Raw genomic sequence first — 22334 nt, 5'->3', positions numbered from 1 at the left:
TGAAATGATGTTTTAAATATACACAGAATTTTTTGAGAAATTTTGTGTTTATTTAATAAGGAGGTTTTTGTCATGTTTCATTTGTTTCTTATATTTTTCCCCCCACTGTGAAAGGCCTAAACTTTATATTGATAGAATCTAAAAGTTCATAAAGTATACTTTTTATAGTATTTGAAGGTACGATTCATGCTGTACAATGAAGAACATGGTATTTATCAGACAAGAATTGGTTCAAATAATTAATACAGACATTGCAATCAATACAAAGTATCAACTTATATACTTTGAAACTGGTCATAGCCAGAAACTTTTGGATAGTTATCATTTCTATTTATAAATGACTTTTGGAGATTCTGTCTGTGATAAGCAATCTGTGTAATATCTTATAACTAGTCTATATAACATCTTATTGTCATATGGTAAAAGAAGCTAACCAGTTCTTTTAATCACTGGACATATTCCCCAAGTATAAAAATTTATACTTGGGGAATTATGATTCCAAATAAGACATTTTTGAAATCTTAAGAATGGTTATGGAAAAAAAATCATCAAACTTCAAAATTTGAATTCACTTTCTGAATGTCTTTTGTGTCTCCTTCCATTTTTTCAGACCTGCACTCTTGAAACACATTTTTTAATGCCTAGGGACAGCCCAATATCAGAAAAGTGTCGGTACCAGTATTGGTACTGGTGTGGATCTTAAAGTATCAATACCAGCCAGTATTGGCAACAAGTATTGAAACAGGAAATCTTGCTGGCTGTCACTGCTCAGTCTGTGGCTTAATTTTGAAAGTTTTTGTGTAATTGAAGCTTTTAATTTTAACGTAAATAACATGCTTTATTCCAGTTAGTTATTAGTAATCTGAACTGTAAGCATACCATATATACTTTTATATCAAATTTCATTTTCTGTCATTAATATTTACTATATAAGTTTAACCTGACCAAAAATAGTGTAAAGTCCTGGTCACACTATGCAATTTCTAGCTATGCAGGTGACTGCAGCTGCAACAAGTGCGAGTCGTGCGCATCTTCTCGTGGTCACACGTTGCAACTCTGAAACATTTGATTCTATAATAAACCAATAAAATTACAGTAGCTTGTTTTTGACTACTTTTGTGAGTTAGCCGACATTTTACGTTCTACTTCAGAATATTTACGGAATTTTAGCCACTTTTCTTATTAAAATAGCAAGCAGTTCCTTTTCTGGAATGAATAAAAGAAAAAAGGCAATTTTTTTTGATAGAGCTGGCGAAAATATACAAAAAGATAAAATCTTTGATAAAACGAAGAATTAAAATCCCACAGGTATTCATGAGCCCAAATAAGCTCAATCAATCTTGATTCTGTAAAAGTATTAATCCTCTAACTATCCGCCATGATGATGAACTATTCAATGTTGTCACTGTGTGATGTGGCACAAAGGTGTTTGTTGATTGGATGTGCATGTTTGCAATTGTCGCGAGTAGAACAAACTTTTTATTTCTAGTTGCAGTTGCCATCGCACTGATTTTTGAGGGGAATTACTAGTTAATGGGAACAGACATTGCGGTTGCAGTTGCCTGTGTGGCTGGAAATTGCATAGTGTGACCAGGGCTTTAGACTTTAAAACCCAAATTTGGTTTCAGCTAAAAATTCCAATTTCAATCAGATCTTGCCTGTCTGAAAAATGTAACAATGCCAGATTGGATATCTGAGGAAAAGTATTAATGGCAGTATTGGGATGTCCCTATTAATATAATAGCATAATCAGCAATATTTACCTAGCTTGTAGTTTTCATTCTCATTCTAAATCAGATCTTTTCTTCTACATACATCTAATTTAACCATTAATTTCTAATTGTTATATTTAGTATAAAATTAACTAGGACATCACACAACATTGTCTTTATCATAATAGAATTTAGATGAAGCTGGAAGGAAGTGATCCTTGCACTTGTTAGGCACAGAAGAGGTGTTTCTTGTATCTGATAAACATAGACAAGTAACTTTGCAATTGTTGCCACTGTAGTGTTTTTACTATTATTGCTTTACTTTTCATCACCGCGTGATAAAATGAATGAGCTGTGATCATAATAAAACTGAGTTTATTGTCTTCCTCGCATATATTGTAAATGTCTCAATGATGCATGTGGCTAACAAACGAACAACTAACAGCCAACAGTCTTACTGGGTGAGTTCAAACTTGTTCCAGGAAGTGATGACTCATACCACCTGGGGGTTGTTGCTTGTTTTTCATGACTGTTAAGATGTAAAGAGTGGCATTTGCCACACTATAAAAGAGGCTAACCTTGTCTGTATGTATGTGGCTAGAGCATTTGGCATCAGACAAACTTAAATATGGTGCCTTCTGCATAATCCTTTCAGTAGTCTGTTATAAATTTACAAACTATAAAATCACTTTTTATTAATACAATGCATATGTGATAACCTGGACTTAAGGAACATGAGCTTAATCAGAAAAACAGGTCAATTTTTGTCAATACAATGTTGTTGGCAGCAATAATTGTCAACTTTTCTACCTGAGACCGTCTCATCTTATGTATTCTCAGGACTGAAAGAGAGACTTTCCCATGCCTTATAACCTCCTGGCCATATTCTGCCATTTTAATATGACAAATAACAGCCAGTTGAGGCAGTCATTGCCAATTCCTCCACAACTCAACAAGTTGTTGCAAGTTTCCTAACAAGAGTTGTTGCGAGTTCCTCAACTGAATTAGTTAGTTCCTGCCTATAACAGAATATCACCTCCTTCCAGTTTCAGCTCCACTTTGAGAAAATTCCTGCTCCTGTTCTGGATAGAAAATTCCACACCTATTTTTGAACTGTTCTCGGTGTGCTCCGAACTCTAGGTATAAACTTTTCTCTAAAGATGATCGAACAATCATCTCATCTACAATTGACTCTCTTTTAACTAAATATTTATGACAATGTGCAATCTAATCCTCTCTCTTGGGAAAAGTGACAGTGTCTCGTTGTCTATAACTGTTTTGTTTCACTTCCAATAAAATGTATTTTCCTTGTCAAATAAACTGCTATTTGTTTTGTTTAACTGACCTCTGAGTGCATTGCTTCCACTGTGCTGTTTCATAGACCTCCTCCATCCTGAGCTGACCACCTGTGCACACGACCACTTGCATAACAAAGGTAGAATGAAAATAAATAGCAGTCACTGCTTCTGTGTCTAGAACAAAACACAGTGGTGTCATCCTAACAAGGGCACTAAAGAGGTGCTGATCCCACAGTCACACATATATTTCATAATATAATTTTTCATAATCATGTGTGTTCTTTGAATTTATTATTTTGCCCATGTAACAATTTTAGCATCCTGGGCATGTACTCCCTCTGCCCCTGCTGGATATCTCTCGAATTTGAGAGCGAAGTTCCTTGTATCTGCCAGCCATGGGAGGTGTGATTCTTGCACTGGCCATGTACAGAGATACAATCCTTGCTCTTGCTGACATGGAGAAGTAATCCAAGAACAATCAATCACCATCAATTGCTTTGTTCTTGTGTTTTGTTCATTTTCCATACCTATTTTCCATTAGGTGCACACAATGCTGTTTTTTTATTTTTCTCTCCTAAATTCCATTAGCCATGATCAATCATGTCAGGGAGTATAGACATTGCTACTTGGACTCTACTATATATTGAAAATGAAGTCATGAACCCCTATTTTTTTACATTTAAATGAACCCTAATTACATTTTTGGATTCCTCATAGCAATTAATAAAAAGTAGCAAAGTTTTATCAAAATTGGCCCATCAAATTTTGAGAACAAACTCAATTCTATAGGTCTACAGAAGACATGCTAGCAACCTTGGGACATCATCTGACAAGTTGTGTGATATCGCTTTGTCATATATGCTCATGCTATAACCTTGTAGCTTATACAGTCATAGACCTGCTTTTTTTTTTTTTAAATAACTTTTTAGATTCCTCATTGCAAAGTTTTATCAAAATTGATTAATCAAATTTTGAGATCAAACTCAATATTGTAAGCCACATAGAAGTGACTTCACTAACACTCCACTTAAATAATGATTAGATCATATTACTATTCATATTAATGTCCAAATGCTGAGTTTTGTTCATTTTGAAGATATCTTTTGAATTCAATCTTTCTTGCAAATTTGTGAAAGCCAGCACTATATTGATAATACTATTTTGTCTCTTATAATTCAATGAGAAAACTTATTTCAAATGTTCAAAATACTTTGAATATTGGAGTTCTCAAAGAACTATTTCTGTATATTTTTAAGCCAATATCTGATAATTTTGATCTGCAAATTACCTACTAGGCATTCAGTAAAGTGAAAATAAGATCTTTGCTGGAACAACAGCAACGTTTCTGTACGCTTAAATTAACATAATGTTCTTTATTTAATTTTCGATATCTAAAGAATCAAGTTAATACAATCAAACAGTCAACAAATTACTTGATAGAATCAATCATCAATCAATTAAAGAACATACAAAAAATCAAACGGTTTAAAATATTAATACAATTAGGGAAATTATTATATAGATCAGTGTTTTTCAACCTTTTTGAATATGTGACCCCTTTACAAGTTAAAAAAATTCTGCGACCCCCCAGGGCCATATTAAAACTATATCAGTGATTTTAAAAACTACGTATTTAATTTTCTTTCTGTTGAGACCTAAATATCGATCGAAAAACCAATTGTACTTTAAAATAAAAATGCAAAGCCTTCTCACTGAAATTGTAGTTTTATTTATTGTAGTGTAGGACCTACAAACACTTGTCTTTTTCTTTTACCCACGACACCCCGTGTAAGGTTTTGCGACCCCCTGGGGGTGATGACCCACAGGTTGAAAAACACTGATATAGATAACCACCTATGGAATTTCGGGACTTTGAGTATCTATCTGAACTGAGGGGACCGAGACGACTTCAACGATACCCTACTTTTGGACCAGAGACGAAAAATAATAAAGTTATCATACTTTTTCTGGTGATCGCATGATATAATTGTGCAGTTAATGTTACCTATGGTGAGTAAAATGGCGGCTCGTCTCTGATTCCAGCAAACAGAAGAAAGGAAACAGTGGGGACGCACGTTCTAACCTAACCTAACCTATTCTAATAAATTACCATAATTATTACCAACCAAATTATTAGAATAGGTTAGGTTACGTTTGAATGTGCGTCCCCACTGTTTCCTTTCTTCTCTTTGCTGGAATCAGAGACAAGCCGCCATTTTACTCACCATAGGTAACATTAACCAATTGTGCTTACTTATTAGTGCAATATAAAGATTGGTGACACTTTGAATTTCATAGCAGTTGGTTTTTGTGACAAGCACACCTATTTGTGGTACATTTATTTGTGGCAAAGATCTTATTTTCACTTTACCGAGTATCTAGTAAGTAATGTGCGGATTACCTAGATACTCTGCACATTATCTAGGTAATTTGAGAAATGGAACAATTTTCACAACTTTAACGAATCACGTTAGTTAATCTGCATATTAGCTAAGTAATGTACACATTAACGACTTTCAAGCTTTAGCGGTAACATATATAGTATTGAAGTAATAATGTTTGATATATCAAACTATACTAAACTTTATATACCCAATTGTCAAAGTTTATCATTTCCTGTAATATGCTATCCTTAATTTTCAAATACTTTCAAGTCTTTTAGCTCTTTACCAAGAGTAGAACAAAAAAAAAACTTAATAAAGTTCAAATAAACATAAAATATAAATAAATAATGTGATTTAAAAACAATTTGTTTGGTTCCTGAAAATAGCATTTATTTATTTATTTTATATGGGCCAAGTATGGATGTATTTTCTGTTGATAAACGTAAACTGTTTGATTTTAAAAGCCATTACAATCTCCAAAAGCTGGAACATACTTTTTTAAATTCAATTTTAAGTCAATGCCATCATCAAGAGCAGACAGTCTACTTGTGATAATGGGACTAAAAGTAATTGAAAATTAAGGAAAGCAATCTAATACTTAAAGCATAGTACTAATTAACAGCATTAAGGAAAATTAAGGAAAGCAATCTAATACTTAAAGCATAATACTGTTAACTGTGGCTATTTTTTTCAGAAGTTATTCTAGGAAATAAACGTCTACCAACACTAGAGGAGTAATAATTCAGCACCTCAAACAACCTTTACAGCTCCAGTGGTATGTGTTTACACCTTAGCAAATGTTTTCAACCTCATCGAGGTCTTCATCAGGCTTCTTTAACTAGGAATTCGAACGCGTTTGGAACGGAATGTATACGATTCAAAATTTATAAACAGATTTAAGAATACTCATGAAACGTTACGCACGCGCTAAAACAACTGTAACGCACGTGTAATATCAGGGATGCAATCGGTATATCTAGCGTATGGAAGTTTTGTTATGAGGGAACTCATCCCCATAAATGAGTGTGTATAATTCGTCTGCTTCTACCGTTACGCAAACTTGATATTACACGTGCGTTACAGTCGTTTTAGCGTGTGCGTAACGTTCCATGAGTATTCTTAAATCTGTTTATAAATTTTGAATCGTACATGTTCCGTTCCAAACGTGTTCGAATTCCTAGTTAAAGAAGCCTGAAGAAGACCTCGATGAGGTTGAAAACATTTGCTAAGGTGTAAACACATACCACTGGAGCTGTAAAGGTTGTTTGAGGTGCTGAGTTATTCTAGGATTTATCAAAAATATTACAAACAACAATCATAGTTAAAACAAAGAATTCTAGAGTGGCATGATGAATTAAGAAACTATGGAGACTGACCATAAATTACATAATACATATATGGAGTAGAAACCCTATTCGGAGCTGATGTATATATGGATGTATGCTTAGTATATATATTGATATATTATGCTCATATCTTATCATTATAAATCAGACCTCCAGTTGTTTTGGTGTATAGTTTATTATGACATTTTGTAATTTAAAAGCATTTATAACTTTTTTGTATGTGTTGTTTTATTTTTATTTTATAATGTATTACTGCATTCCTGCACATGCAATGTTCATACACAACAAATGTTACTTAAATTCCTTTTATGTTCGATTTGTTCTACCAGTAGAACGTGAAGATGGCCTTTATAAAGGTTGAAAACATTTGTTCTTCAATTAATGTTTTTATTTTACTCACTGGATTTCTGGTTTAGAAGTTTTGGCATATATGGAGGGTGGAAATGCACATGATCATTACAATTCATTACAAGGGAATAGGATATTTACAAAAATATGTAATGCTAAGGTCTCAACCCTGAGTAACGGATTTATTCATTTTTGTTTATGAAATGTTGCACAACAAATTGTACTGTTTCTACAATTGCTTTATATGTTACACACATAATTTATAAAATAGTGTTATGTTTGGTATTCCATGCTATGCATTATTCCTTAGTACAGTAAGATTCTGCTTAACACTGCCTCAATTCACACTGATTCGATATAATGCAGTATGCTCTAAGCCTAAAAACAGGTTCAAAATTTACGCAGATTCAAATTATTGCAGCATTTCACTGATTCGTATATAACACGATTATTCCCAAACACGAACCAATCAGCAAAAGATGGCAAATCGTCATAGTGCTATACTTTCCTTAAATCTATGTTTGTTTTGTGCAATTTTGGAAAAAATATAACATCATGGATGCCAATGGCAGTATTGACTTCAATTGGCAAGAATTAACTGATAAATGCATGAACAAAGTGTGGAAAAAGTTATGGCTGAAGGTATCCAAGAATTCTCAACAATAAGAGCCTATTGCTGTATTGTTAGGTTGACAATTTGGTCAACCTAATCGATATAGCAGGACTAGGAAATGTATCATAAATGAGCAGCATATAGAGGAGGTTTCTGGTGAGATCCTTACTAATGACAACCTTGAAGAACTGGCAGAACAAGAAATTCATGTAGAACTGGAAAATTGTGATTCTAAAACGAAGAACCCAAAGAATTTCTCTACAGATTTCCTTACTAAAAGTTTGGTAACGATAACTGAAATTGTTGATCAAATTGTAACGAATGATCCAGATTTTGAAAGGAGTGCAAAAGCAAAATGAGGTGTTTTGGATGCGATCTCTTGCTACCAACATTTGCTTAACAAAAGAAAAAAGTGACAAATGAAACTACACGACTATTGCAAAAATAAGAATTTCAGAAGAGCCACAACCTTCAACAAAAATGAACTTAACATTTCTGTGTGAATATGTTTGTGTTATTTAACATATTTTTATATTCATTTGCATAATAATATAACTTAAAGTAAAATCTGTTTATTTTTGGTCACATGTTTTCCTTTCCCTATTTACTCTGTGTTAAACTGATCTCATTTATTGCTATTTCGTTTAGCGCTTTGTAGTCTAGGAATGTATCCCCCATATTAAGTGGGGTCTTACTGTACAACTGTAGGATGACTGAGGATGAATTAGTCATCCTACAGTGAATGATAGTTAAAAAGTATAAAAATAGCATTACTTAATTTATGGACAATCCCTACAAAATAAGATAACCTGGCTACATTATGTGTATTATTAACTTTAGTTTTAAGATAGATGTTGCTATAATTTCGACTTCATGAAAATAAAAGAAGCATTTAATTTAATGCAACAGAAAATAAAACTAATGAATATGAAACAATATTATATCAATACAGTAGAGCATCGATTATCCAAATCAATTGGGGACTGGGGTTGTCCGGAAAATCAATATTTCAGATAACCAATTATGTACGAAAAAATATATTAATTTATCCCATGTTGGAATTTTTCTCCGTTGCGTGTCACTTCATGTTGAATTTTCATCGATGTTAAGCCTAACGAAGACTATTGTATCGTTAAAAATTATTTTTTTATTTTGTACAAACAAAATAAATATATTGAAAAATATAAAAACAATAAAAAATTATACTTCAGAAGTTAATTTAGTATCAAAAACGTAAAATATTTGAGTAGCCCAAGACATAGCCAAAGATTGCAGCGCCACAGCACTGGTGAAAATTTAAATTTGCCGAATGGAATTCTTTCGGATAATTGATGTTTCGGATAATCGACGTTCTACTGTATTTAAATTTTAAAGCCTTTTATTAAAAATGTGACAATATTTCACTTATGTCTACCTGGTCACAGATGACGGCATAAAAACTGAGCAGTGTTTCGAAATATCTAACATCACTTATCTCAATGAAAACTAAACACATTACAATTAATAATTGTCACATCAGTTATCAACACCTGTATGACCAGGATATAAAAATTTTCTAATAGAGAGAAACAGTGGACTTGGAAAACCATATAATTGGGCTGTAATTTAAAAAAATTGTAATCTATATAAATTCACACTGTTGTCTGTCCATCATTCCTTAATCTCAAGAACAGAGTTAGATAGATGAAATCCGAGATCAGTTATGAAAACCTCAGGCAGGAGGCCTGGATAAACTATATAATGAATTTCTGATGTAAACCAGATGTCACATTATTTCAATTAAAAAAATTTTCCCCTGAAAGGTCTTAGAAAGATGATGCAAGACACTACTAATTTGAAGTGGAGAGCATATATTTTAAATGTTATGAGTTTTTTCCCGATAAGTTTATNTGGATTAAAAATATCAAAAAGCACTGTTTATCGAAGAATTTCAGCAGCTCCAAATATATGAGATTTGATACCTCGATGAAAAACCATCACTAACAAAATTACACAAATTGGCAAGAACGCAGTGGGCTAAAGATCACATGCTATGGAATGACCAATGGCTCTCAGTCTTTTTCAGTGATAAAAATAAATTTAATTTGTATGACCTAATTACTGGCATGATATTAGGAAAGAAGAGTGTAGTTTTTCAGCAGGCAACTGGGTGGTGATTCTGTTAGGTGTGGCTGCTTTGGATTTATCAAATTTAGTGATTTTAACTGATAGACAAACAACTAAAAGTTATCCTAAAAAATAATTTATTACCTATTGGAGAAGAAATTGGAGGACCTAATTGGATTTTCCAACAGGACAATGCCAGTGTTGATTGTTCATGCTCAACAACTAAGTGATTCGAAGATCATAATATTCAAGTTATGAGGTGGCCAGCAAGAAGCTCTGACATTAATTCTATTCAAAACTGTGGGACATTCTTACTTGAAAAATTTATGCTAATAACAGGAATGGTTTCAGAGCTTAAACAAGAAATCATTGAGAGCTGATTTTAAATGGATCCAGAAGTTTTACAAAATTTAATTATATGTATTTTAGTGCGGTATAAGAATTAAAACAACATACTATATGTTCTTGCAGGATATATAAAAATAACTGGCTGATTATGATCTTTTCATTATATTAAAAGAGAAAGAGATAACCCTTATAGTATTTATTGTCTTTTATTATAAAAGCAAGTTTCAAACGAATAATTCTGATAAATTCTGCTACTAATTTAATTTTATCTTATTTATGTCAACTATAAAATATCTTAATTTATCTCAATAAAATAAGCCAAAAAATTGCTACATTGATAACCATATATACATTCCTTCTATATATCCAAATATTCCATATATACATTCCTGAATAGCCGATTTATCATTACACCTGTGCACACGACCACTTGCATAACAAAGGTAGAATGAAAATAAATAGCAGTCACTGCTTCTGTGTCTAGAACAAAACACAGTGGTGTCATCCTAACAAGGGCACTAAAGAGGTGCTGATCCCACAGTCACACATATATTTCATAATATAATTTTTCATAATCATGTGTGTTCTTTGAATTTATTATTTTGCCCATGTAACAATTTTAGCATCCTGGGCATGTACTCCCTCTGCCCCTGCTGGATATCTCTCGAATTTGAGAGCGAAGTTCCTTGTATCTGCCAGCCATGGGAGGTGTGATTCTTGCACTGGCCATGTACAGAGATACAATCCTTGCTCTTGCTGACATGGAGAAGTAATCCAAGAACAATCAATCACCATCAATTGCTTTGTTCTTGTGTTTTGTTCATTTTCCATACCTATTTTCCATTAGGTGCACACAATGCTGTTTTTTTATTTTTCTCTCCTAAATTCCATTAGCCATGATCAATCATGTCAGGGAGTATAGACATTGCTACTTGGACTCTACTATATATTGAAAATGAAGTCATGAACCCCTATTTTTTTACATTTAAATGAACCCTAATTACATTTTTGGATTCCTCATAGCAATTAATAAAAAGTAGCAAAGTTTTATCAAAATTGGCCCATCAAATTTTGAGAACAAACTCAATTCTATAGGTCTACAGAAGACATGCTAGCAACCTTGGGACATCATCTGACAAGTTGTGTGATATCGCTTTGTCATATATGCTCATGCTATAACCTTGTAGCTTATACAGTCATAGACCTGCTTTTTTTTTTTTTAAATAACTTTTTAGATTCCTCATTGCAAAGTTTTATCAAAATTGATTAATCAAATTTTGAGATCAAACTCAATATTGTAAGCCACATAGAAGTGACTTCACTAACACTCCACTTAAATAATGATTAGATCATATTACTATTCATATTAATGTCCAAATGCTGAGTTTTGTTCATTTTGAAGATATCTTTTGAATTCAATCTTTCTTGCAAATTTGTGAAAGCCAGCACTATATTGATAATACTATTTTGTCTCTTATAATTCAATGAGAAAACTTATTTCAAATGTTCAAAATACTTTGAATATTGGAGTTCTCAAAGAACTATTTCTGTATATTTTTAAGCCAATATCTGATAATTTTGATCTGCAAATTACCCACTAGGCATTCAGTAAAGTGAAAATAAGATCTTTGCTGGAACAACAGCAACGTTTCTGTACGCTTAAATTAACATAATGTTCTTTATTTAATTTTCGATATCTAAAGAATCAAGTTAATACAATCAAACAGTCAACAAATTACTTGATAGAATCAATCATCAATCAATTAAAGAACATACAAAAAATCAAACGGTTTAAAATATTAATACAATTAGGGAAATTATTATATAGATCAGTGTTTTTCAACCTTTTTGAATATGTGACCCCTTTACAAGTTAAAAAAATTCTGCGACCCCCCAGGGCCATATTAAAACTATATCAGTGATTTTAAAAACTACGTATTTAATTTNAACTTTTCTGTTTTATATATATATTTTTAATTTTTTATTCACTGCTTTTTGCTTTCTTTCCTTCACTTCCACCAACACTTTCACTGGATAGAGGTTGCTTGGCAAAATATCTATCCAAAGAGGTTTAGCTTTGCCTACTTTTTAAAATGTTTCTAAAATAACTTAGGCAAATGTCATTAAACTGAGCAGCAATATGGCTAGTGTAAACCTTTCTGGGATGTTTCCTTTCAATAAAATCAGTCACTTTCTGATAATACCTCAAGATTTCCTTCCACAACAAAGCAAACACACAGACTGAGACTGATGAACAGAAGGAACACATGATCATGGCAGTGGCACTGCGAACTAATGTAACGTCATATGGTGAGTTTTTGTTCGTACCGTGGTGCAAAAATATGTTCAAATTTCATGTAATATCCTGAAAATTTCATATGCTGAAGCGTTCGTATCCTGAGGTATACTGTACTTTTGAAATTTATAAAATTTTTAAAAAATCACTCACCAATCATATCTCAAAAGGATGATAATTAAATTGTGCATCTTGCATCACAACAGGATAAATCAGTTCGTCAAATTTGGTGTAAAAGTGGATTAAAAATATCAAAAAGCACTGTTTATCGAAGAATTTCAGCAGCTCCAAATATATGAGATTTGATACCTCGATGAAAAACCATCACTAACAAAATTACACAAATTGGCAAGAACGCAGTGGGCTAAAGATCACATGCTATGGAATGACCAATGGCTCTCAGTCTTTTTCAGTGATAAAAATAAATTTAATTTGTATGACCTAATTACTGGCATGATATTAGGAAAGAAGAGTGTAGTTTTTCAGCAGGCAACTGGGTGGTGATTCTGTTAGGTGTGGCTGCTTTGGATTTATCAAATTTAGTGATTTTAACTGATAGACAAACAACTAAAAGTTATCCTAAAAAATAATTTATTACCTATTGGAGAAGAAATTGGAGGACCTAATTGGATTTTCCAACAGGACAATGCCAGTGTTGATTGTTCATGCTCAACAACTAAGTGATTCGAAGATCATAATATTCAAGTTATGAGGTGGCCAGCAAGAAGCTCTGACATTAATTCTATTCAAAACTGTGGGACATTCTTACTTGAAAAATTTATGCTAATAACAGGCATTTTACAATGGTTTCAGAGCTTAAACAAGAAATCATTGAGAGCTGATTTTAAATGGATCCAGAAGTTTTACAAAATTTAATTAAATCAGTATCTAATTGCATTTTTGAAGCCATTACTCATAATGGCAGTTCTATTTCATATTAAAACAATTTTCATCAATTTATGTTATGAACTATTACTCAAAGTTTAAACTTATCTATATTTTTGGGACATCACAAAAATAAGTATTTTGTATTTAACACTTTATGTAACTGTCAAATATTGTAAAAATAATTATATAACATTGTACTGTGCTATAAATAAACAATAATAACCACTTGCATTATTAATAAATACTTAATCTATGTTTTTATTTTTTTTAATATTATCTATATTTTTGAAACACACTGTATAAAAATAAAATAAACATCAAAAGAAATTTTTAAAAACTTTTTTAAAGTAATAGTTTTAAAATTTTTTATACTAATGCATTAATTATCTCAACACACAGCTTCCCTTAAGAGAATTAAAAAACCAAGTTATATAAGAGCATAGGTATAATTCTATATACTACTTTTTTTTTATTGTTATAACAATTAAGAAGCTCAATAAATTTTTTTAGGAACTTATTTATTTACATTTAATATTTAAAAAATGCTTATTTCAAAAAAAAAAAAAAAACTTAATAGAATGTATTGTACTTAAGATAAAACTTAGAAAATTTATCTTATCTCAAACAATGAATTAATCATTCCATTACTGGTTTCTACGTATTATTTCAAAAAAACATAAAGCTATTGGCTTTGTGTGTTTAATTATCCTCCATTAATAAAGACTATATCAATAACTGTTCCTTGTGTGATATATGTTCCTTGTGTGATATATTACTAAAAAAAAGCCAATAGCTAGAAAGAAATATTAACACCGGAGTAGATAAATTACCCAACTTCACTGCCTGTAACCGGTGTTCTTCTCCAAAGCAGAAGACTTTGCTAAACGTTTTTGAACCCAACCTAAGGACCACATTAGGTTCAAAAACGTTTGCAAAGTCCTCTGCTTTGGAGAAGAAGAACACCAGTTACAGGTAGTGAAGTTGGATAAAAGCCAACAGCTTTAGGTTTTTGAAATAATTCAAACAACTAATATTTAACATGCACAAACTTAAAATTTTATTTCTTTTGTTTAATAAACAGAAAGCAAATAAACAAATATGTGATTGATTTCTCTACTAATAGCAAAAAATCATCATCTTCATTTCTATAAGTACTTAAATAAGAAAATATAGCATCAACATATAAAATTAAATACTAGAAAACTAACTATATCATCATTTTAAATCAATATATCAATATAATTAAAAATCATAAGAAGTGTTGTATCATAGAATATTTGAAAATTTGAATTTACAAATAATAAATATTTCTTTTATTTTGGAATAAAAATTCTTTAAATATAAACAAGGAAATCTGTGCAATATTTTTCTAATGTAATAAAAAAAATATATATATATATATATAAATGCTGCTCACTGCAAACAAAATATATTTATTAAAAATAAAATATCAATACTTAATATACTGTATATATTGAAAAATTAAATATTTCCTTTTATTATATTCATTTCTAATTAATAATGCTATAATTTTTAATATATACAATATTTAATATAAATAACAAAAATTTTGAAATTTACTTAACAAAGTAATTATTTTTCCATAATTTAAAATATACACAAACTGTCATTCACATGCATTTATATATTAGATTACTGAAATTACACTTTACAAGTATTACATAATACCTGAGCAGAAGTATTTATAAATGTTAAATTTAAACATTCTTCTTTTAAACTCTTCAAAGCATAATCACAAATTTATAAAAAGTTAAACACAATTGTTATCCTTAATAACAGCTTAATTACCTGCTCTGGAAACTACGGCTAATTCTTGGTCCTTTGTAGTAGGTAGAGGAACTTGTGGTTTTAAAACAGGTGGAGATGAACTTTTTGAAGTTTTTGCAGTAGAAATTGCAGAAGGTCCTATTCCTTTAGAAGATTTTAACGTTGTGATTGCAGAGGCACTGGTGAGTGTTGGAGGAGGTAATGAATTAACATTCTTTGTAGTTTTAGGTGATTTTGCTAATGGTAATGGAGGAGGAGATTCAAGACGTTTTGAAGGACGGGAATTTGTAACAAGTGATGATGTCAACTTTGGAGTCTTTCCAGCTGTCTGAGATCTTGATAATTTTGATGCAGTTCTCTGTCCTCTGGAATGTGATAATACTGCAGGTGGGGAAGGCACAGGAGAAGAATCTGTAGATGATGATGCAGATGATGATGATGAATTCGAGGATGAGGAGGCAGATGAGGAAGATGAGGAAGTTGAAGACGACAAGCTTTCATCTTCTGAATCTGTATCGAAGACAATAATCACAATAACAGTTATCAGTCAGTACATATAACTTTTGCAAGTTAGCATAAAACACTTTTCTCAACTCTTTTGCATAATTTGAAATCATTATTTACCATCAGAGGACAGCTGTGTAACAGGAGTCATCAATGTTCCTTTCCTTCCTCTGGATCTTCCTTGTATTCCTTCATCTTTTGAAATATCATGCACTTTATTTTGTATTAAGTCACATTTAGATTTCATTTTTTGTCCTTTATCTTTTCCTTTTATTTTACTTCTTTTATTCGCTTCGTGTTCAGTATCTGATTCAGAAGAACTTACTATTAATTTTTTCCCTCTGCATTTAGTAATTGTTCCATATTTTTTTTTTGTTTTCCTAATTGATTTTTTGGCTAACCTTTGACTACACTTAACTGTTTCTACAGGCGCTTGTTTCTGTTTACTTCGAGTACCTAAAAAATTAGGAAAATTTAAGTAACAAGTAACTAAAGCTCATCAGAAATAAAATTTTTAGAAATTCTGAATCTAGAAAATAAATCTTTCTACTAGATTTTAAAACTGTACTTCTGCATTTTTAAAATATTTCTTTCATTGTTTCTCTTAATCATTTCTACTTTTTTAGTAATGTAATCTTAGTTTTATTAAATATTATTTATAAATAGCAAATAAATAATATGTAATATAACAGATTTCATCAAATAGCAAAATATTTTTAAAAATTAAATTAACTTTGATGAGAATATTAAATCAATGAATATTAATTTTTATTTATTTATTTATGTATGGAACAATTAAATGGGAATTTGAATTTTTTGTCGAATTCAATAATAAAAAGATAAGGACATAACTTCATGGTTAATCAATAATGTTATTGTAATTCAAGTAAAACGATAGCATTATTGATTAAATTTTAATAATAATGAGTCATTTATTGATGACATTATTATTTTAAAACATATCAATATATACTTTTAATTTGAAAAAAATTAAAATTTTCAAAAACCAGTTATATTACTTAAATGGAAATGGACATTTGATATAAAAAGGTATAATTCTCAAATAATTATACTCTAATATTAAATCTTTATCCCTTATTAATAATAACCCAAATAATTAAACACATTTAGTAATGTGCTCATTTAAGTAAATCATTCAAAATTTGTAAAATTCTTTCAACTAAATTCTTGCAATTACAATTTAATGTAAAAATGATGTAATCGCTTTAATGCTTAATATAGAAAATGTGAAATTTTCAAGCAATTTATAAAAATTAATGACACAGTAATATTTTAAATACAATTAAAAAAACAACTTTTTTCAATAAGCCATTTTAATTGAAACGAAGCATTAGCAAAGCCTCTTCTACGAGGCTTACAGAATTGTGTTCATTCTCAAAATCTGTTCAATCAGTTTTGATTAAACTTTGCCATTTTCCAATAATTGCAATTAAGAATCCAAAACTGTAATAAAAAATGGGGGTACAAGACTTCATTTTTGTGATACAAGGTCGTTTCACTAGCACACACGACAATGTGATATTGCACTAATTGTGTGACTTTGTTGTATTATGTTCTACAGTCGATAGCACATCTTTTATGGGTTTCACTATAGAATTGAGTTTCTTTTCAAAATTTAATGGGCCAATTTTGATAAAATTTTGCCATTTTCCATTAATTGCAAAGAGGAATCCAAAAATGTAATAAGGATCCAATTAAATGTAAAAAAATAGGAATCCATGAATTAGTTTTTGATATACAGAGGTATTAAAGTGATAATTTTATTCACTGCAGTGACAAAACTAACTCTGTTACCCTATAACAATTTCATTGAGAGTAATCATGCCTAGAGTTGAGATTTTGCCAAACATATTAGGTTTTAAGAAAATAAAAACTTAGTTTGATCCACAATACTTCAACCTACTCTCCAGCTGGGCATTTAATAAGGAAAAAAAGGGGTCTATTTTTGTTAATTTAAGTACTGTTTCAATTATTATAACAAACTGATATATCATAGCATGTAAGCAGAAATACACACTATGTTGCATTTTAAAACATCACAAAATGCAGCATATGTCATGGTAAGTTAATTACAAACATGGTTACTTTTTGACATAATCACCATAAAGATTGAGGAATTTGTCATATTTGTGGATGAACTTTTCCATCCCCTCTTCATAGAATGTTGCCACCAGTGAATTGAGATGGCCTTAACAATGTTGTTTTGAAGGTTGTCATTAGTCTCAAACCTCTGCCCTCCTAGTCACATTTTCAGTTTAGGAAAGAGGTGGAAGTCTTCTCACATTAAAAAGTTCCAAGCTGGGTGGAAGTCTTCACCACCTTTAAACAGCCAGCTTATAGCCCCAATTTAGCACTGAGTGATTTCCACCTCTTTCCTGAACTAAAAACATGGCTAGGAGGGCAGAGGTTTGAGACTAATAACAATCTTCGAAACAACATTAGGGCCCATCTCAAGTCACTGGCGGCAACATTCTAAGAAGAGGGAATTTCAAAGCTCGTCTGCAGATAGACAAATGCCTCAATCTTCACGATTATTATGTCGAAAAGTAGCCATGTTTGTACCTAACTTTTGGTAATAAATTCATTTTGTTATTTACATTTGTCTTTGTTTTATGGACCATCAGAGGTTGAAAAAGAAATAGTCTTCATATATAAATTGGAAAATCCCCAGTTTTCATATTATGGGATATTGAAAGCAGTTGGCAATTGTATACCTTGCAAGGGAATTCCCACTGAAAAAAAAAAAATTGCCAACCGTTTTGCCAGATTCAAATTTTTTTTCTACCACTTTTACTTACTAATTAATGCAGGTGCTGGTAGCCTTATCAGTTTGGAATCTAGAAAGCAAGAGTAACAAGTTAAGCTATCACTTAGAATTAGAAATCATTTATTTTTTAATAATTTCTTAATGAATAACTCCAAATAACACATTTGGTTGCAATGCTTAAGCAGTATTTCACAAGTTCTGTCATGTCAAAATTTTTATGCTTTACTATGTTCTTGGAAAGTTTGTAGGTTAAACTCAGTGGTATAGCCTACAGGAAAAAAGATCACAGTGAAAAAATTGTCACCCCAAAAAATTCTGCAAATTTTCTGTCAGTTGGTAAAAAAAATCCCCAATCTAGAAACATTGGACAGCATTACATAAAAACTGCTTTCGTTCTCTGTCACTTCCTGCTTTCCTGTCCAAAGTTACCATTTGATTTCATGATAACACTAGGCGTATGGCGCATGGGACTCCTATCACATAGGAGCTCAACATTCTACTATTTTTCCTAAAGCATGCTTTGTGATACAATTTCACACTGAATGTCAAAATAACCAGATTAGGGTTTCATTGCCACTTTAATAAAAATATTGACAAGTGGTGATTTTTGCACTATGCAGTGAGACAGACCCCTGAACCTGGAATAAGTACAGAAAGTGTGTGCTGGTTATTACATCATTTTCCAGCTTTTGGTGGTATTTTTATTTGTAAAACCATTGAAGTAAATCAATATATATTCTCTAAATAACTCACATTTAATTAGCCATTTTCCTTATAGCAAGTGGCAAAATATCCCGTGTTGATGAAAATTAATATTCAACAGGTGAAAATATAAAAAAGTAATTTTTGATGTAAAATTTTCATTGTAAATGGCAGTAAGTTTGTAATTTATCTATGCTGAGCACATATGGACTATATAAGACCAGACTTTGCCTTAAGAATAAAAATTACCAAAACAAGATAAGTAAATCATTCAAATGATTTTGATAATTAAAGGATTGATTATTTTTCTTTCAAATTAATCTACCACTAAGATAACTGTTAAGTTCTATCATAATTATAAAAGGGCTTAACAATAATGTATATGATTGAAAAAGGATTTACTAATTAAATACAATATTATTCATTTAAAATCAATTAATGAAAATATTAAGAACTAAATAAAAATGATCTTATTATAAAATGTAAGAAAATGTCTTTTAATTCTTCCATTCCATTTAAGAATATGCCTATTCAAGTAATATATGCAAAATTGTAGCCAAATAACAAATCAAACATCTAACTCAGAATTATAAATCAAGTATTTGAAGAAGGCTGATTTTATTCTGGTTAATTTTTAGCTACCATCATATTTTCAATTATATAACCCATACTGACATATACCCTTCATATAATTACCAGAATAATAAATATAATCTTTGTATTGTCCATCTCACCATACTTCTGGAGCAGCCATGGAAAACACAGTCCTTACTGATCTGTAGTACAGAAGACACCATCCCAAACAATAAATTGTTTTATTTTGTATTATAAAAAAATTATGCACACGGAACCAATTTATGGTGTGGTAAGATTGAAAAAAACGAACGTTTTCAAACCCCTTCTGTACTCTGCATCAGGTTCTAATGGTTTTTTAAATGGGAATTCACTGATTAAAAAAACCGTTAAAATTTTTAAACTGTTAGAACCTGATGCAGAGCCCAGAAGGGGTTCAAAAACGTTTGTTTTTTTGATGTTACCACACCATAAATTGGTTCCGTGAGCGTAATTTTTTATATTAACTTTATAATTACATCTAATATGAAGTAATTGAAACAAAAAAATTCAAATGAAAACATACTTCCTTGTATGATAAAGACTCAATGGGTTCCAATGATCAAGCCATAACAGAATGCTGAAATTTTGTTTTGTTCATCAAATTATTATTTAGGAAATTTTATGAAAAAATTAATTTTATTACTAACTTCTAATTTGAAAGTTATTTAATAGCTTTCTTCAATCTCAGAGCACACTTCCTAAATTCATAAAATTTAAACAATTTAGCAGCTGCCAGTTATTAAACTTGCCTCTTATCACTCTTAAACTTAAGTAATTTAGTACTAGAGGTATTATAATTTAGATAAGAGATGGCACTTAACGTCTACCTCTAGTACCAAATTACTTAGTTTCTAATTATTAATTATAGCATAATACAGTAGCCCAATTAATTATGGCAATTGTTTGGCTTAGTAAAATATGTAAATTACATTATACTGTGTTTTTATTAATATTTATGTAATCTACAATATAATTAATATCAAAAATGTATTTTTATTTGTAATTAAAGATAATACTAATTAATAATATGCCTGGTTTCAGTTAATCTTTTTATCTACAAATCTTGAAACTGATGATTGCTTTACCAAAAATGTCGATAATGTCAAAGATGACAAAGAAAACTTTCTACACACTTCAACATTTTTAGTACCACATTGTAATTTGCAAATAATTTCTACTTTTTCACAAACTGAGAGTCATTTTCTTTTCTTTACAGATGTCTTTCTCATGGAAAGGTTCATTTCTAACTACAGTATACAGTAATTTTACATTTGTAATGATGATTAGATAAATTATTGATAGCAGAGTAGGGTCTGAAGCTAATCAACAAAAAGAAAAACGATATCCAAACAGAAAGTTAAGGTATAAATAGGCCTGTAATCCATGCAGATCATAAAACTAAGTAACCCTTCCAGTTTTATCTCTTCCAAGAATTTTGTATCACATTTCTTACTACTTGAACAATTAAGAATGTTTATGTTTGCATAGCTACCAAAAATTAGCTCAGTATATCTGTGAAATACATTCGTTACAACTATGGGAAAATGTATGGAAATATGCATTAATTAAAATTGTTATGGCATTTTGCTTGTTATAACCATGAACTTATATCCACGTTTGTTATAACCAAGTTCAACTGTATACATGAAAGCTGATGTTGATTTAAGATAAGACAAATGTTCCTGGTATAAGAATAAACTGAGTTCCAGTAAGACAATTTCATTTCATAATAGTAACAAAATATTTTAAGAAATAGACATTTGATTTAATGAAAGATGAAACATTATAATTGCTGAAAAAAAAATCAAATTAAGTGAATCAGAAATGATAAATGTTACTGATTACACTATATCACAGTCAGAATCCAAGTTCTCAGGTGAATTACTTATTAACTATGTTTGTATACTTTTCAAGTTTTTTCTTTGTGTACTACTATCTCACAAAGGGCACTGAAATCTATAAGAGAGATAGAAAGTGCAAACAGTGACATGTGATCTTGTCTTATCAGTCATTTGCATTGTCTTTGGATGCATTATAGAAGTATTTGGCTAGTGTTCAAGGCCATTCAAACAACAGGTAGCACTCTGCTGGCAATGTCTACCATGCATTTTCAGTTCAACTGTAATCACATGCATACCTATCTGAGATAACTATATGCCAACTTTTGTAATAATTGGACAGTTTATCTGGATACACAAAATTTTTGCGAAAGTGTATTTTAAATTGCATACAAATGTTTACTTTAATTAATATAACAAGGATAAAATTTCTACAATTTATAGCTTTAAAACTGAAGCAAACAAACCAAAATTGTAACATCTTTATGACCTTTTGTTGATAGAATTGAAACTAAAGTACTGCTGTTGTGTTTAAGCAAAAGAATATGTTGCAAAATCAAGCTAGGACTATCATTTTAAATGTATAAAATCATTTTACTCTTCAAAATTCATTTTATAGTGATGAAAAGAGAAATGAGTTTATAGTTTATTAAAATGATAATTGTCATGTGTCTCAACTATCAAAGTTCTCTGAAATAATATTACAATGTGAATTGGAAATGATTACTGGAAATTTATCTGCTTTCAACATACAAATTCA

General features: G+C 30.6%; 1 protein-coding gene across 1 annotated transcript in view; it reads right to left on the bottom strand.

The window, feature by feature from the left end:
• Positions 1-22334, bottom strand: part of LOC111638030 (peregrin-like) — a gene marked incomplete at its 3' end in the record, with an annotated part of 161357 nt that overhangs the window by 29440 nt on the left and 109583 nt on the right. Inside the window, exons 15-16 of the mRNA XM_023383654.1 lie at positions 15752-16087; positions 15149-15637 (exon numbers count right to left, since the gene is read on the bottom strand). Of these exons, the coding sequence (XP_023239422.1) occupies positions 15149-15637; positions 15752-16087 (825 nt within the window). The remainder of the gene's footprint in view (positions 1-15148; positions 15638-15751; positions 16088-22334) is intronic.

Source organism: Centruroides sculpturatus, unplaced genomic scaffold (genome assembly GCF_000671375.1).
Source record: "Centruroides sculpturatus isolate CEXI.00-Female unplaced genomic scaffold, Cexi_2.0 scaffold860, whole genome shotgun sequence".
Classification (NCBI taxonomy): domain Eukaryota; kingdom Metazoa; phylum Arthropoda; class Arachnida; order Scorpiones; family Buthidae; genus Centruroides; species Centruroides sculpturatus.
This window is presented reverse-complemented; position numbering and strand designations above follow the sequence as displayed.